Consider the following 17,269-nt stretch of genomic DNA (forward strand, 5'->3'; position numbering starts at 1 on the left):
TAATTATAAAAAAGAAAATTCCGCAACCTCCGATGGAAAATGTTATCACTAACACATATTCATATATCGTTATTTTGTGTTTAAGTTTTTCTAAATCACTTATGTTATTGTTTAGAAATTGTAAGTAACTATGAGTATTTGAAACTGCGTTTAAATCGTCCATTCTGTTGTTAATTAATTAACTAAGTTATTGTATTTGATACGTCTAATAAGTTTGTCAAAAATACATTTCGTTAAAATTACATCGGTACATGGGTCATGCAATTCTATTGAAAACTCGTGTTTAGCACCGCACATTAGCGTATGCGTTTCATTTAAATTAAGTTGTCTACCGGGCGATTCATGAATTATTGTTTTATCCCGTTCATCGATTAAACGTATTACGTAATTATTATCTAAATGAACATCGTACGTTGTTATATTAATTAGCACGTGCTCAAGGTTAAGTTTGTTTAGTATCTTCTTTTCGGTCTCCCCGTTCCACGTAACGAAAACTGGTTCCGTTTTATTTTTATTGACGTATGTGTTGATGAAATCTGTGTTTAATGTGTTATTAGTCGCATGCATACTGTCGTATAGCTGCGCTAGAGTAACATACATTAGTTGTGGGTTTTTATCTCTAAAAATCCGAACAACAGATTCCACCGTTTTTCTGAATTGGTCGTGGTCGAATTTAATTATTTGGGAGTCCCTAGTGAATACTAGCGGTTCTCCTTCTAATTTCTTAACTTGAAACGTTCTAGACTATTTGAAATTGCCCCGGAGATTACTACTAAATTTGTCCGATCTGTATTTGTCAATTCAAAGTCGATGATGAAAAAATTAAAGGTCGGTTGTCTAAAAATGTAAAAAAAATAAAAAAAAAAATTATAAAGTTGTTTCAAAATATTTTTTTGTATTATTTTTGTGGATTCTATAATCCTTCCTGCCCTTCTTTATTGTTAAGTTCTCATTTCCATGCACATGTGTGACTTCGAAAGGTCCCGTCCAATTTCGGCTTAATGTGTTTCTTTTATTTTGTTCTTTTATTAATACCTTGTCTCCCACATGTATTTCTATTGGGTTGCATGTTTTATCATAATTTTGTTTGTTGTCAAGTTTTTTCCAATCAGATTGTCCCGTGCGAGTTTTTGAGTTTCTTGCATTACTCTTTTTAGGTCTAATGCGTAATTTTCGTAATTGTATTGTGGCTCGGGTTCCTTGAGAAAAGTGGTCGGTATATTAGGTTTTTCCCAAAAATTAATTCGAATGGTGTAAACCCTGTAGAAGTGTGAACAGTCGTATTATATGTGAACATTGCGTAACATAACAAATTGTCCCAACTATTGTCTTTGTCAACGAAACTCCTCAAGTATGTTTTCAAAGTTTTATGGGATCGTTCTAAAAAGCCATTGGTCTGTGGATGCCACGGAGTGGTCTTATGTTTGTCGATGTTTAATAGTTTACATGTTTGTTTAAAAAGGTCCGATAAAAAATTAGTTCCACAGTCTGTTAATATAGAATTTGGTATTATGCTGGTATAGCTATATGCATACGAAATATTCCACGAAAGCTTGTGCAACCGTTGTTGCGTCCGTGCTAGGTAGGGCCATGGCCAGAGCATAACGACTCAACTCGTCTTGAATAGTTAATATATATGTATTTTGCGACGGAGTGATGGGCAATGGTCCTACTATATCTAAACAGATACGTTCGAACGGTCTATTAGCTGTTGTCGTTATCATCATTGGTTGTTTAGTTTTACCATGCGATTTTGTTTTTTGACAAATGTCACATTTACGTATATAATCTTTTACATTCCCCTTTAAATCTTTCCAGTGGTAATGTAATTTCATTCGTTTAATGGTTCTAGAAACTCCCGAGTGTCCCCCTAATGGAGTGTTATGATATTCGGCAATGATCGATCGTTTTTCTTCATCAGAAAAATCCTGTTCCCTATACACAATAATTTTAACATTTGTTTCTTAAAAATGTATTTAAACATTTTCCTTATTCTTTCGAAACTGGTTAATGTTGTTAGGCCTTCCATTCTTATGGTTGAGAAATTGTCTATTTGGTTATCTATACAGAACCCCTTAATGTCAGTGATTATTTTATAATACGCTTGGGCGTTGAGTTCCTTATTATTACTGGGTACTTCAAAAAGTATGATTAATTGATCATCACGTTTATTTATAATAAATTGTTTTGTAATGTCGAAAACTGGATTTGGAATTTTTTTGTTTATTAGAATTTCTCGTATTGCTTTATGAGTTATAATTCCGTTATTGGGTATTGGTAAGAACAGGTTCTCGCTTTGCGTAGCGTTTAAAATACTTCCGTCGACCTCGGAAAAGTTTGAATTTATTATAGCGTGTTTTTCTCGTGATTCGAAGTCTACGAGGCTAGTTTCGCTATTTACCATGCGTATGCGTGATAAGCAGTCGGCATTTGAGTGTAATGACCCTGATCGATAAATGATCTCGTAATCGTATTCGGATAATTGGAGGCGCCATCGCATTAATTGAGAGGAAGCGTCCTTCAACCCGAACAAGTAGGTAAGTGGTCGATGGTCAGTAATAATGGAAAAATTTCGACCATAGAGATACGGTCTGAAATGTTTTACGGTCCAAATAATGGCCAAAAGTTCTTTCTGTATAACGCTGTAATTAGTTTCTGCTTTATTCAATGTTCTACTAGCATATGCAATAGGTTTTTCATGCGACGACTCGCCTTGGGATAGCACTGCACCTATAGCAAATTGACTTGCGTCGGTCATTAATTTAAATTTTCCTTTCTCCCAATCTGGATAAGTTAACAATGGTGGATTTATGAGTTTATTTTTTAATTCTTCGTAAGCGTTATCGCATTTGTCCGTCCAGCAGAACGTTACGTCTTTTTTAAGTAAATAGGTCAGTGGTTTGACGATTTTTGCGAAATTATCTACGAACCGCCTATAATAATTTAGTAGACCTAGAAAAGATTTAATATATTTTAGCATTTTTCGGCTTCGGATAATTTTTGATACAATCGATCTTACTTGGATCGGGAGAAATCCCGGTCTCGTTGATTACATGTCCTAAATACAATACTTCTTTTCTTAGAAAAGAACATTTATTAGGTTGAAATTTTAACTTATTTAAACGTAATCGATTAAAAACTTGTTTTAGTTTTTCTTGGTGGTCCCGCAGGCTGGATCCATGCACAACAATGTCGTCTAGATATGCCGTACACATTTCCTCTAAACCTGTTAGTACAGCGCGCATTGCTCGCGTGAACGTTGCGGGTGCTGAACTAAGGCCAAAAGGCATTCTAAGAAATTCATAATGTCCGGATTTACTAGAAAATGCGGTTTTATGTGTATCCTGCGGGTCAATATAGATCTGATGATAGCCACTTACTAAATCGAGTGTTGAAAAATAGTTTGACGATCCTAAAGAATCAAGGATTTCAACTAAATTGGGTAAGCCATAAGCTTCGTTTTCGGTTACTTCGTTAAGTTTCCTAAAATCCACACATATTCTTAATTTGGGTTTTCCATTTTTGTCTAAATTTTTCTTTTTTACGACTACTAACGGAAAATTAAATGATGATACCGAATTTTGTATAATTTTATTGTCTTTCATTTCGGTAATTTGTTTTTCAATTCCTTGTTGGTATGCCCAGGGTAACCGGTAAGGTCGAATATTAATTGGTTTAACACAGCGAGGTGTTTTAATCGAATGAGTTACTACATCGGTAGCGGTTAATTGGTCTCCTTCTAAGAAAAATATGTCAGAATATTCTATGCATAAATTTACTAATTGTTCACGTTCCTCTACGTTTAAATGGTCTGTATTAATAAGTTCCGTAAGTGTACGAATGCGTTCTCGCCCACTAGTCCCCTGGTTATTGGTAATAGTTAATACTTGTTCTTGATATGGTTCCCATTTCAAATTACTAGTGTTTAATTCTTCGATTATAAAAGGTTCTTCGGAAATGTTGATTATATGCTTATAATTTTGTTATCTAATACTGGGCTCAAGCTATTAGCGATTATAACGTTTTGATTTAATTCTTGGTTTTTAATAGTCACTAATTTATGGTCAATAAATTCGTCGGCGGAGATAGCTAACACACAATTACTACGCGGCGGTATAACTATGGGTTGCGCTGTAGGCGGTTTACATTGCGGCATCATAAACATATCTCGACTAAAATCTAACACTATGCGGTTGTCCTTGATAAAGTCTCTACCTATAATACCTGATTCGGGTACTCGGAAATCGGTAGCTACAACATCGAATTTGACGTAAAAATCCGCTCCTTCTATATTAATAGTTGTTTTTAATGTCCCGAAGGTGGTTACTGGGTTTGCCGTAATACCACTAATTGTACGTTTTTCACTTTCGTTTATCACGATATCTTTTTTTAGTGCGGATATTTTAATGAGGCTCATATCGGCTCCCGTATCCACGAATAATTTTATTGTGGTAGGTTCAAAACTGGTAGAAGTGCACTTAACGTTTTCTCTTTCCATATGTAATAGTTCTGACATTATTTTCGATTTCGCCTACGGTACGATTTACATTGTTGTTTTTACTAGTCGAAGCTTCGACCTGCTCTTTTTTCTTTTTTTCATTATATATTCTCTTACGACATTCACTAATGACGTGATTCTCTTTTTACAGTAATGACAGACTTTAACTTGATTTACGGAATTTTTGAAATATTTATTTTCGGTATGGTTTTTAAGACTTGTTATTTTATGTTCACTAGTTCTACATTCGTTACTATAATGTCCGTATCTACTAAAACGGTGACATTGAATTTTACTTTTATCGTTAGATTTCTTTACGTATTTATTTCGATTGTCCGTTTTATATTCAGGTTTTTCATTAAGTTTCTCTTCCTCTACTGCCAAAAATACGGCTTCCTCAAAAGTAGGTACTTTTGTGGCTTTCAAAATTAGACGGATATCAGACTGAATACCCGCAATAAATATAGCTAAAGTTTGAGTTTGGATTATTTCTGAAATGACTGGCTTCCGCCCTGGTCTTATTTAAAGTTAGCGCAGTGGTTAATTCGTGAGAAATTTTTTCTACTCTATCCGCGTATTGTTGTATCGATTCTTTTTCATATTGCTTAATTTGGTTAAATTGTTTTTGTAAAAAATGTACGGAATGGGTTTTACCAAAAATAGTAGTTAGATGTGCCTTTAGTTCCTCCCATGACGTTATTTCCCGATATCTAACTGCGTCACTTGCTTTATCGGTTAACTGAGAAACTATTGCGTCGAGTATCATAGGTTTAATTTTTTCGTCTACATGCTCTAGTACAAATTCGCATCGATTAAAATAACTGGTGAGAAGACTTTCGGATCCCCTTCCAAAACTAGGTATTGCTTTCATAGCATCCCCAAAAGTAAGTTTGTTTGCCATTTCGATTTCTTCTGGTAATTCAATAGAACGAATAGTTTGATTTAAATCAATTAAGTTGCTATCGTTTCCCCCTGTAAATGTAGTATCGTCTGTATTGGTGATTTCACCCGTATAAGTAGTATCGTCTATATTAGTAGTTTCCCTTGTATGTTAGTTTCTATGGATGTACCTAAATTTGAATCTTCCGATTCGTCTAATCCTCCGTACTGCGTACCTTTCCTAGTAGTCATCTACTGGTCATTAGTTCCCTTAGGTTTTCAGCTTAACAGTAATAATTGTTCAAATAACTTACAATTTTCCCATATTGTCTGAGATGTCGTTGGGCAGTTGTTCCTTGAAGTGCTGGTTGAATGCTCTTAGAATGCTCTTTTGAATGCTGGTTGAATGCTCTTAGAATGCTCCTTTGAATGCTGGTTGAATGCTCTTAGAATGCTCTTTGAATGCTGGTTGAATGCTCTTAGAATGCTCTTTGAATGCTGGTTGAATGCTCTTAGAATGCTCCTTGAAGTCGATTCGGAACAGTGGTTCGTCCAAGGGTCTCAAACTACTGACTTGGATGTGTTTTCTGGTTGAAAACGGCCAAATATATTTCGTTTGATGTGAAGACCCCACACCTGACACCAAATTTGTAGTGAGCCGGTTCTGGTGATGATGGCTCAACACGATTTAACGACCCACTTTGTCGTCTATCTTCTTCGGAGAGCGTAAGAAATTTGTAGTAAATAAGCAACTCGTTTTTTATAAGTTTGAAAATCAAGTTATTTATTAACTGAGACAGAGTAAAATAATAATATTAACGACTAGCCCGATGTGTTGTTACGTATAGAACAACGCCACCGGTCCATGCGTACTTGAGGCTTAACTATGTCTGAATCTTAATACTTTCACAACCCTTTTTATATAAAACTAATCATGGACGTAGTCCCAGAATATACGTGTGTGTCATGGTAAACCGGAACACAAGTTTCGTGTTTACTACGACACGATTATTAAATGCGTATTAGCTTTCTAAATATTCATATAACTAGCTCTATAAATAATATAAATAATAAACGTATCTTAATTTTACGAATTCATATAACAAGAATATAATACTAGATCTATAAATTTTATATATGAAATTTTTGCAAATAGTATCAGCTCAAAGGTAATAAAAATAAAGTAATAAAAAATAAAGTAATAAAATAGTAATATGGTCGGATTACTACACTGTGGATTTTACCATGCCTAACAATATAGGACAATTGTTGGGTTTCAAAAATCGTATATATAATGCTAACGTTCATCACGAATCGGATACGCTGGTAAATATTACAAAGACAAATTGTATATATATCGAATCAAACCTAGTTATGGGTTCATTCAACAACGGAAAGCAGTGCCATACAATACACGAGTTTTATCCAAATGTACCTCCGGGATATAAAATAATAGAGGTTCCAACACATTTAGTATTTTATCCTCTTAATTCTACATCTATAACACATGCGAGTATAACTTTAAAAAATCAAAACAACGAGTTAGTCGATCTACGAGGAGAACCGATATCGATACGGTTATTAATTCAAGACTTGTGATAAAATGGCGATACAATTTCATAATATATATAGGACTACATATGAAAACCCGTTAGTCGTGTTAATAACACTAACAAGACAACAACTCTAAAGAAAAATTCGAAACAGAGAGGGCTTCGACATTGTCTAACAGCAAAAAATTTAGCTTTTTTACGTTCGTTAAACGCTATTTAATATGGACGATGTGTATTTAGATGTCACGGCTGGATACACCGATGATTGCAGAATAACTCAAATTGAATATCACTCGTTTTTACCTTATTCTACGTCAGCCCTCTCCAATAACGATGAAGTGCGTATCGCTTTACATAATACAGAGTCTTATACTCTACCGTGTGAGAGTTATATTTACATCGAAGGAACAATAACCAAACCTGCAGAAATAACTGACGACATTCGATTTATAAACAACGGACTTGCATTTCTTTTCTCTGAAATGAAATACGAAATAAACGGTATTCAAATTCAAAAACTCGCTAATCCAGGTATAACAACCACATTAAAAGGATATTGCTCTTATAATAAATCGAATATTACATCACATCATAACGCTGCTTGGGATAATGACATTGAAAATGTTAATAAAGATTTTATTGAAGGTGATATGTTTAACGGTTGCATTGCTCTTAAAGATTTGTTTGGTTTTTACGAAGATTATAAACGTATTTTAATAAACTGCAATCAACAACTTATATTAAATAGAGCTTCAATAGATATAAATGCTATCAAGCAGTACAAAAACAATAAAGTTGTCACAGACGCATCTAAACTAAAAGACGTTAAAATAAACATAACAAAAATATTGTGGAGAATGCCTATTGTAAAAGTCAGTGATAAAGAAAAAATTAAATTGTTGAAAGTTGTAAACAATCAAAAGCCCCTAACTTGTGAGTTTAGATCGTGGGATGTTGTGAGTATCCGTTTCTACCTCAAAACACATCGCATTCTTGGAAAGTAAAAACATCCAACAAATTGGAAAAACCGCGATATGTCATCATTGGATTTCAAACTGATAGGAAAAATAGCTCAAATAAATCAATGTCATTTTTTGACCATTGTAAAATTAAAAACTTGAAAGTTTATTTAAACGCTGAAGTATTTCCCTATGAAGATTTCCAATGCGACTTTACCAAGAATAAGATCGGTACATTATACCACGCATACACTGAGTTTCTAAAATCTTACTATGGACATGATAATGTTACACCTCTGTTGTCCAGATCTGATTTCAAAAATCTATCTCCGATTATAATTGTTGACATGAGCAGACAGAACGATAACGTAAAAACGCCAACTATCGACCTCAGGATTGAAATTGAAACCGATACACCGTTTCCTGCTTCTACTTCACTTATTGTTTAATATTACATGACCAAATTATAACTTATAATCTATTTAATGGTGAAGTGAGAACCTTGTAAATATTATTTTGTAAATATTTTTTTTTTTTTTTTTTATTATAAATATTAAAGAACCTTGTAAATATTTATTGCGAAACTTAGTATTAATAATTATTTTATTTTTTTATTTTTATTTTATTTTATTGTAAATAAATATCTTATTGTAATGTAAAACTTAATATTAATAAATGAAAAAACTTTTTTTATATATATATAATGTTTTTTTATTTTACACAAATAACACAAAATTAAAATAGTTTACGTCTTACTAAATGCAATTCCGATACGGCGGAATCGAAGTCACCCGTTTCCGATAATGGTTGCATATTGAAAAATGACGGTCCATCGTTTTCATCAACTGATGATTTTATTGCATAAATCGGTGATGGCGGTGGTGACAACAAAACAGGTGGCGACATAGGTGTAGGCGATGAGATAGGTGAAATAATCCTCGTTTTATTAAAAAACTAAAAAAAAAAAAAAAATTATTAAATATTGTTATTTAAGGTATAATATATTTTTTTTAATTACCTCGTGTGAGTTGTTCGCTCTCTGGTTCAGCAAAGATTCGGATAATTGTTCAGCTGCACACATCTGTATTTGATTACTGAAGTTTGGTATAGATTTAACTACTCCATCGACTTGTATGTTCTTAATGAAAATTACCATATCATGAACATTATTCGGCGATGATTTTTGTTGAGCGCATTTCTTGTCTATGTACTGAACAATCTCATCATATTGTTTCATAACTAACGGAACGGAAAATACTTCTTTTCTCACGATGGTCTCGAATATACATTTTTCAAGATATTGAAGACGCATAAGATCCGCCCGATTCAACAACACTCTGCAGCCCTCACGATTTTTTGCTTCCATAACTAATACATTTTCTCCGCTGTACATCATACTCGATAGTTTATTTTTTTCATCTCATAAAATATTATTCGCTTATACTTATGTGGTGTGGCTAATATGAACGATAATATATTTCCCATATATGAGAATATTTTTTCATAAGATCAACAGTAATAAGCACATACCGAGAAGAAGTTAACACATGAAAAACGACTTGAATTTTTCACTAGGATCAATACCGATTTGTAAAAACTTACGGGCTGCAAAGTCGATTGTATAGCTTAAGAATCAATGAGTCAGCTGGTGGTGACGGTGTTACATAAATATATGTCTTCTTTTTGTAGAAGGAAGTGTTATCAGCGATTGAGCCAGCCATATTAAATCTTATATATAAAAATGAATCGCAAAATTTGGTAAGCGCATAACTCAACAACGCCTGGACCGATTTCGCTCATTCTTTTTTTGTTTGGGTCGTAATTGTCAGGAGAAGGTTCTTACGGACGACAAATTTGAGAAAGTTATCGGATTAGAGAAATATGACGAGGTGGTGATGAAATTACAGAGGCGCCATCTATCCAGCAAATAGTCAACTAAATTATTTTTGGTAGTCAATGGCAACCATTTAAATAAAATAAATCATTAATTTAAAATGTTTTTAAAAATGCATGCAAATAGACATACAAACAACGCAAATGTTCGCAAATGTTCGTTGAAGTCCAAGGATGGTTTTTACGGCTAGAAAAATTAGAATTATTGCTGGAAAAACCCTAAAAATAGCCCTTTTCTTTTTAAAATAGCCCTTCCTATAATATTTATAATATAATACTGATCGTATCCATGGCAACCAACAATCGTGTTTTGTGCAGAGTGTTTAGTTAGTTAGTGTTTGTTTAGTTCGTGATTAGTGAAAAAATAATTTATATTTGATATGCCTCCTATAAGACGAAGCAATTTAGGTAGAAGAACCAGAAATGCTACAAACCAAGCTAATTACCGATCTAATTCACAAACGCGTGAAGCGCGAGCAAGTTTGAATCGAGCTGCTTTTAGTTACGATGTGTCAATTGACTACAGTAACTACCAATGTGTTGTTATTGGTTCTATGAACTCGGTTTGCTCACACTGTAAGGCATTAAAATACAAAAACGAAGCCAATGGATTGTGTTGCGCAAATGGTAAAGTGAAATTGATACCATTGGATCCACCACCAGAACCATTGTACTCATTGGTTTCAGGAATAGGAACAGATTCTATACACTTTTTGACAAATATCCAACAATATAACAATTGCTTTCAAATGACTTCATTTGGGGCAACAAATGTAGTTCGGGAAAATTTTATGCCAACTTTCAAGGTATGTATTATAGCAGTTACTCATAATTATTTTAGCGAACAAAATTTTCTGTCACCAAAGTTAAGATGTGTCACTAATCTTCAATTTCTTAATCATTACGAAATATATCACTTAGTCATCATATTATATTATGGTGTTTCAGTTTCAGTGACACTTTTATTATATTTTATATTTGATAGATATTAGTTAAAACTAAATATATACTTTTTAAGATCAAATATTATTTAAGTTTGATCACCGACAATCCATTAATTTATACCACACCATAATATATTTTTTTTATTTACAGATACAAGGGCAAATATATCATAGAGCAGGTTCACTGTTACCAGTGTCAGATAGCGACAACAAATTCCTGCAAATTTATTTTATGGGCAATTCACCACAAGAAATTGATCTGCGTTGTGCACATAACAATTAGTAAAGAGGTCTATTGTAGAACAATTACAAACTTTATTTCATCAGCACAATCAATTGATTATATTGTTTAAAACTGCCCTGGATCTGATGCCATCCGATAATCACAAAATTGTAATCAGAGCTGATAAAACACCTGCAGGTCAACATACAAGACGTTTTAATGCACCAACTATTGATGAAGTTGCTATCGTTGTAGTTGGAGAAAACTTGGAATCCCGTGATATTGTTTTACGTCGTCGGAATGATCAATTACAACGTATAAAGGAAACACACCGCTCATATGATGCACTGCAATATCCCATTATATTTTGGCAAGGTGAAGATGGCTACGATTTCTCAATAAAAATGATAAATCCCATTGCAGGTAACTAAAATATTAGTTTAGCTATGGCGATAATATCTCAGTCATTATATTATGTATTTTAATTTTATATTTGAATGTTATTAAAACAAAATCTATTTACAGGTTCTGAAACCAACAAAAAAGTCAGTTCAATGAACTATTATTCATACCGCCTAATGATTCGGGAAAATGAAGATAATCACATATTGAAATGTCGGCGATTATATCACAAATATGTTGTTGACATGTATGTTAAAATTGAAACGGAAAGATTAACATTCATCAGGTTGAATCAAACCAAACTCCGATCTGAAGAGTATATTCACCTTCGAGATGCGATTAATACTGATGGAAATGCACAGAATGTCGGTCGGATGACTATTCTTCCAGCAACATACATCGGAAGCCCTCGGCATATGCACGAATATGCTCAAGATGCCATGTCGTATGTTCGTCATTATGGTACAGCAGATTTGTTCATCACATTTACATGCAATCCGCAATGGATAGAAATCAATCAGGAGTTATTCTCTGGGCAATCACCCATTGATCGTCATGATATTACAGCCAGAGTCTTTAGACAAAAGTTGAAATCTTTAATGGATTTCATCGTAAAACATAATGTGTTTGGTGAGACACGCTGCTGGATGTATTCTGTGGAGTGGCAGAAACGAGGATTGCCACATGCACACATTTTGATTTGGTTGGTTGAAAATATAAGGCCAAATGAAGTTGATGCAGTGATATCAGCTGAAATCCCTAATGTACAAGTAGATCCTGGATTGCATGAGGTAGTTATCAAAAACATGATACATGGTCCCTGTGGAACTCTTAATCAAAATTCACCGTGTATGATGGATGGTAAATGTTCAAAACGATATCCACGGACATTAATATCGGAAACAATTACTGGTAATGACGGTTATCCATTGTATCGTCGCAGATCGACAGCAGACAATGGAAAATCAACAATTGTCAAATTAAATCAACAAGATATTGAAATAGATAATCGTTGGATTGTTCCATATTCACCCATTTTATCAAAGACATTCAAAGCACACATCAACGTTGAATCTTGCCATTCAGTGAAATCTATTAAATACATTTGCAAATATGTAGCCAAAGGGAGTGATATGGCTGTGATTGGAATTGGTGCAGAGAATTCCAATGATGAAGTTACCCAATACCAAATGGGCCGCTATGTCAGTAGTAATGAAGCAGTTTGGCGAATATTTTCTTTTCCTATTCATGAGAGACACCCTTCTGTTGTTCACTTAGCTGTGCATTTAGAAAATGGACAAAGAGTGTATTTTACAGCACAGAACGCAGTACAAAGAGCTGCTCAGCCACCATCTACTACATTAACCAGTTTTTTTGAGACATGCCAAAACGATGATTTCGCACAAACATTGCTATATTCTGAAATGCCAAAATATTATACCTGGAATCAATCCTCAAGGAGATTTATACGACGGAAACAAGGAAAACCAGTTCCAGGATATACAGATGTATATTCCACCGATGCGATTGGCCGGATTTATTCAGTACATCCAAGCAATGATGAATGTTTTTACTTACGACTGCTATTAGTCAATGTACGTGGCCCAACATCATTCCAACAGTTACGAACTGTTGATGGTGAATTGTGTGTATCCTACAGAGAAGCCTGTCAACGTTTGCAATTGCTTGAAAATGACGCTCATTGGGATCAAACTCTCAATGATGCTGTAATATCATCACACGCTCATCAAATACGAACATTGTTTTCTATAATCATATCTACATGCTTCCCATCAAACCCAATTGATTTGTGGATCAAGTACAAAGATTATATGTGTGATGATATTTTGTATCAAATACAGAATAGAATGGGAAATCCAAATATACAAATCAGTGAAGAAATTTACAATGAAGCATTGATTTCAATTGAGGACATGTGCTTGATAATGTCAAACAAACTATTAATTCAATTAGGCCTGACCGCGCCCAATCGTCCAATGCATGACGCTTTTAACCAAGAGTTGCATCGAGAAAGACTGTATGATCTCAACGATTTGAAAGAATTAATTCAAACAAATCTTCCACTGTTAAATGAACAACAGAAGTATGTATTTGAAACTCTTATGAAAGTAACAAATGATGAAACTGGAGGGATTTACTTCTTAGATGCACCTGGTGGTACAGGAAAAACTTTTTTGATTTCATTAATATTAGCAACAATTCGCTCACAAAATAAAATTGCACTTGCACTCGCTTCGTCGGGAATCGCAGCAACTTTGCTTGAAGGTGGTCGAACAGCCCATTCAGCACTAAAATTGCCATTAAATATGCATAGCAATGAAACTCCAACCTGCAACGTTTCGAAGAACTCTGCAATGGCAAAGGTTTTGCAGCAATGTAAATTGATTGTTTGGGATGAATGCACGATGGCACATAAAAAATCTTTGGAGGCTTTGGACAGAACCTTAAAAGATCTACGGAGCAATAATAACCGATTTGGTGGTGCAATGATTTTATTAGCAGGAGATTTTCGTCAAACATTGCCGGTGATTCCACGATCAACGCCAGCTGATGAACTCAATGCATGTCTAAAGTCCTCCAGTTGTGGAAACATGTCAAAGTACTTCATTTAAGCAAGAATATGCGTGTCGAGTTGCAAAATGACCAATCTGGAAACATATTCTCTAAACAACTCATTGACATTGGTAATGGCAAATTTCCTATAGACATGTTGACGGCTGCTGCATTAACTTTCCTCTAAGTTTTTGTCAGTTAACTCGATCAAAAGATGAACTTATTCAGAAGGTGTTTCCAGATGTTTCTCAAAATTACAGAAACCATGATTGGTTGAGCGAACGAGCTATACTGGCTGCAAAAAACATAGATGTAAATGAATTAAATTTCAAAATTCAAGAACAAATTACAGGCGAATTGATGATATATAAATCAGTTGATTCGGCTACTAATCAAGATGATGTAGTCAACTATCCACCGGAATTTTTAAACTCGCTGGATTTGCCAGGATTGCCACCTCACAATCTTCAATTAAAGGTTGGATCGGTGGTTATAATGTTGCGAAATATCAACCAACCGCGTCTTTGCAACGGTACACGGTTAGCGATAAAAAAATTACTAAACAATGTGATAGAAGCAACTATACTCAAAGGAAAGTATAAAGGAGAAGATGTTCTCATACCGCGCATCCCAATGATTCCGACTGATGTGCCATTTGAGTTTAAACGACTACAGTTTCCAGTGCGTCTTGCTTTTGCTATGACTATAAACAAGTCACAGGGGCAATCATTAAGTGTTTGTGGTATTAATCTAGAAAACCCATGTTTCTCACATGGTCAATTGTATGTTGCCTGTTCCCGTGTTGGAAAACCATCAGATTTGTTTATCTATGCGCCAGGTAATCAAACAAGAAACATCGTATACCACAAAGTACTACAATGATAATAATAATAATTATGATTCACATGATTAACAATAAAGCGATTACTTACTTTTAAATCATGACAGAACCGTCACCCTGGTGATAGGGCGTTGTGAATAAAAAATAATTAAATAAAACTATAACAGTTAAAACTATAACTACTTACTTTTAAATCATTATATATGTTTTATTTAATTATTTTTTATTCACAACGCCCTATCACCAGGGTGACGGTTCTGTTCAGGAGAATTTTTTAAAATACGTAGGCACAAAAACTGCCACATTACAAATCTTTCGTCGTGAATTCGACGTAATATTAGCACTATCAATAAGATTAAATTAAAAATTAACACACGGCATACGAAAATGCAAAAAAAGAAAGTAACACACGGGCAACGCCGTGTCGGGTCAGCTAGTCTTATATATAAAATGAATCGAAAATTGGTAAGCGCATAACTCAACAACGCCTGGACCGATTTCGCTCATTCTTTTTTTGTTTGGGCCGTAATTGCCAGGAGAAGGTTCTTACGGACGAAAAATTTGAGAAAGTTATCGGGTTAGAGAAATATGACTAGGTGGTGATGAAAATACAGAAGCGCCATCTATCCAGCAAATAGTCAACTAAATTATTTTTGGTAGTCAATGGCAACCATTAAATAAAATAAATCATGTTTTTTAAAATGTTTTTAAAAATGCATGCAAATAGACATACAAACCTAAATTGTTGTCATAGTAAAAAAAGAAATTAAAAATCTTTATACATAAAAATGAAGACAAAAATGTATAAAAATTCATCAATTAAGAACAGCTGAACCGATTTCGCTAATTATTTTTTAGGAGTATTTGTTATTGTCTGGAGAAGGTTTTTACGAAAGAAAATTTTTAAAAAGTCAACCGAATAAGTAGAAAAAGTGCAAAATCAATTCATTGATGTCTGGGATTTGAACTCGATACCATTGTCTTTATTTACTCTATAGTAGACGTAGACATCTAAACATCAGCTCGATGTACAATCAATATAATCTATGGTTTCTATAGTTATTTTAGTTTGGAAATTTGAAATTTGTTGAGTGAATTTTTTTTTAGTTCACAATAATCTATCTATCTTCTATCTTCTATATATATAAAAATAGAGACAAAAATGTATAACATTTCATCAATTGAGAACGGCTGGATCTTATTTTGTTTAGGTCGTAAATTCCAGGAGAAGGTTCTTATGTAAGAAAAAGTTAAGAAAATTGCACGGAAAATTAAAAAAAAATACTGATGACTACTATTACTGTTATTATTATTACTATTTTATTTTCGGTAATCATGGTAACAATTTTTTTGTTATTATTATTTATTTTCCCCTTTTGTAACATTTTTCACTGATGATTCGCTCCTATTGGTCGCAAGAGAAGGTGCTTATGTAGTACAATTTTAGGAAAATCCACCAGAAAACTTCGGAATCGAGATGTAAAAAAACAACAACTGTCACTGCAGTCCAGCAAGAAAATAAACTATATTAAGGTCACTATTGATTATGATTGAATATAATAATTATAGACCTGTTGTTATATTTTGTTAAAACCATAACAACAAAAATAAGAATTAGCAAAATAAGTCAATGTCTACAGTAAATTTAAAATTCACAGCAATAAACTAACATAACAAGTTATACCAAGTTTTATTGTTTTACCAACAGGCAACAATATAAAAATTACGAGATGGCACATTATTGTATTTTACCCACCGTAGTAAAATAAAAAAATTATATAACTTTGAAACTTAAGTGTTAGAAATTATAAGCTTACGTACACATCTCGCGGGGTCCGCAATCCACCATGTGTGGATTGCCTACATGATAATATACTGCTCGCATAATCATAAGAGAGTCTCACGGCAACGGTAAGCAGAATGACTATAATATTATGACTTGAGTAACTCACTGACTAATAAACGTAGAGCCTGAACAATGATAGATCGATGCTTAAAATTTACACGGTACATTCGTAAAATCGTACCACAAATTTAGTGTGCAAAAAGAAAGCATTTTACAAAATTCGCATATTAAAGTGGTGGTTTCACAAGATTTTTGAGAATCAAAACGGTCAATGAAAATATATAAGTTTTGAACACCGTTAAACCGAATATTAAATAACAAATTAATCAAAATTCGAATCATATTATATAGAATTGGCATTTTTAACGGGCAACGAAGTGCACGGAGCCAGCTAGTCACTTATAAAAATAATAAACACTGAAAAAAGACTTAGAGGACGGTCGCGAAGTGCAAGTGTTAAATAGTATAAGGCTGAAGATAGACTGAATGATGGTCTGCACGTGCAGGGGCAAGTGTTTGTTAAATTCGAGACATTATTAGGTGGGGGTAAAAATTATTAGGTAGGGATAAGGGCTTTAATATATACAGATTGCATGTAAAAATCATATATGTATACAATAATATGGAGTGTACAATAATATGCTGTGTACAATAATA

The 17,269-nt window shown here is 33.7% G+C and overlaps 4 protein-coding genes across 4 annotated transcripts in view; 2 read left to right on the top strand and 2 right to left on the bottom strand.

Moving 5' to 3' along the window:
• The window catches only part of LOC126551575 (UPF0746 protein DDB_G0281095-like), a 327,628-nt gene that overhangs the window by 198,017 nt on the left and 112,342 nt on the right, over nucleotides 1–17,269 (bottom strand). The window lies entirely within an intron of this gene.
• On the bottom strand, nucleotides 8,625–9,282 carry LOC126552635 (uncharacterized). The gene is made up of 2 exons (XM_050207344.1): nucleotides 8,908–9,282; nucleotides 8,625–8,843 (listed from the first exon to the last, which is right to left on the bottom strand). Exons 1-2 carry the CDS (start codon nucleotides 9,280–9,282, stop codon nucleotides 8,625–8,627), a joined length of 594 nt encoding a protein of 197 aa, XP_050063301.1.
• On the top strand, nucleotides 9,748–11,009 carry LOC126552636 (uncharacterized). Its single transcript, XM_050207345.1, has 2 exons — nucleotides 9,748–10,588; nucleotides 10,878–11,009. Exons 1-2 carry the CDS (start codon nucleotides 10,163–10,165, stop codon nucleotides 11,007–11,009), a joined length of 558 nt encoding a protein of 185 aa, XP_050063302.1. The 5' UTR covers nucleotides 9,748–10,162.
• LOC126552637 (uncharacterized) lies at nucleotides 11,025–14,844 on the top strand. Its single transcript, XM_050207346.1, has 3 exons — nucleotides 11,025–11,372; nucleotides 11,475–13,971; nucleotides 14,078–14,844. The coding sequence occupies exons 1-3, from the start codon at nucleotides 11,096–11,098 to the stop codon at nucleotides 14,805–14,807; spliced, it is 3,504 nt and encodes a 1,167-aa protein (XP_050063303.1). The 5' UTR covers nucleotides 11,025–11,095; the 3' UTR covers nucleotides 14,808–14,844.

Source organism: Aphis gossypii, chromosome X, assembly GCF_020184175.1.
Source record: "Aphis gossypii isolate Hap1 chromosome X, ASM2018417v2, whole genome shotgun sequence".
Classification (NCBI taxonomy): Eukaryota; Metazoa; Arthropoda; class Insecta; order Hemiptera; family Aphididae; genus Aphis; species Aphis gossypii.

Bases quoted from the DNA above. Each gene is read 5' to 3' on its own strand.
- LOC126552635 (XM_050207344.1), bottom strand. From the start codon at position 9,282: ATGTACAGCGGAGAAAATGTATTAGTTATGGAAGCAAAAAATCGTGAG. The intron at 8,844-8,907 runs GTAATTAAAAAA...TTTTTTTTTTAG, and splicing joins GAGCGAACAACTCACACGAG to TTTTTTAATAAAACGAGGAT.
- LOC126552637 (XM_050207346.1), top strand. From the start codon at position 11,096: ATGCCATCCGATAATCACAAAATTGTAATCAGAGCTGATAAAACACCT. The intron at 11,373-11,474 runs GTAACTAAAATA...ATCTATTTACAG, and splicing joins AATGATAAATCCCATTGCAG to GTTCTGAAACCAACAAAAAA. The intron at 13,972-14,077 runs GTACTTCATTTA...AATTTCCTATAG, and splicing joins AGTTGTGGAAACATGTCAAA to ACATGTTGACGGCTGCTGCA.
- LOC126552636 (XM_050207345.1), top strand. From the start codon at position 10,163: ATGCCTCCTATAAGACGAAGCAATTTAGGTAGAAGAACCAGAAATGCT. The intron at 10,589-10,877 runs GTATGTATTATA...TTTTATTTACAG, and splicing joins ATTTTATGCCAACTTTCAAG to ATACAAGGGCAAATATATCA.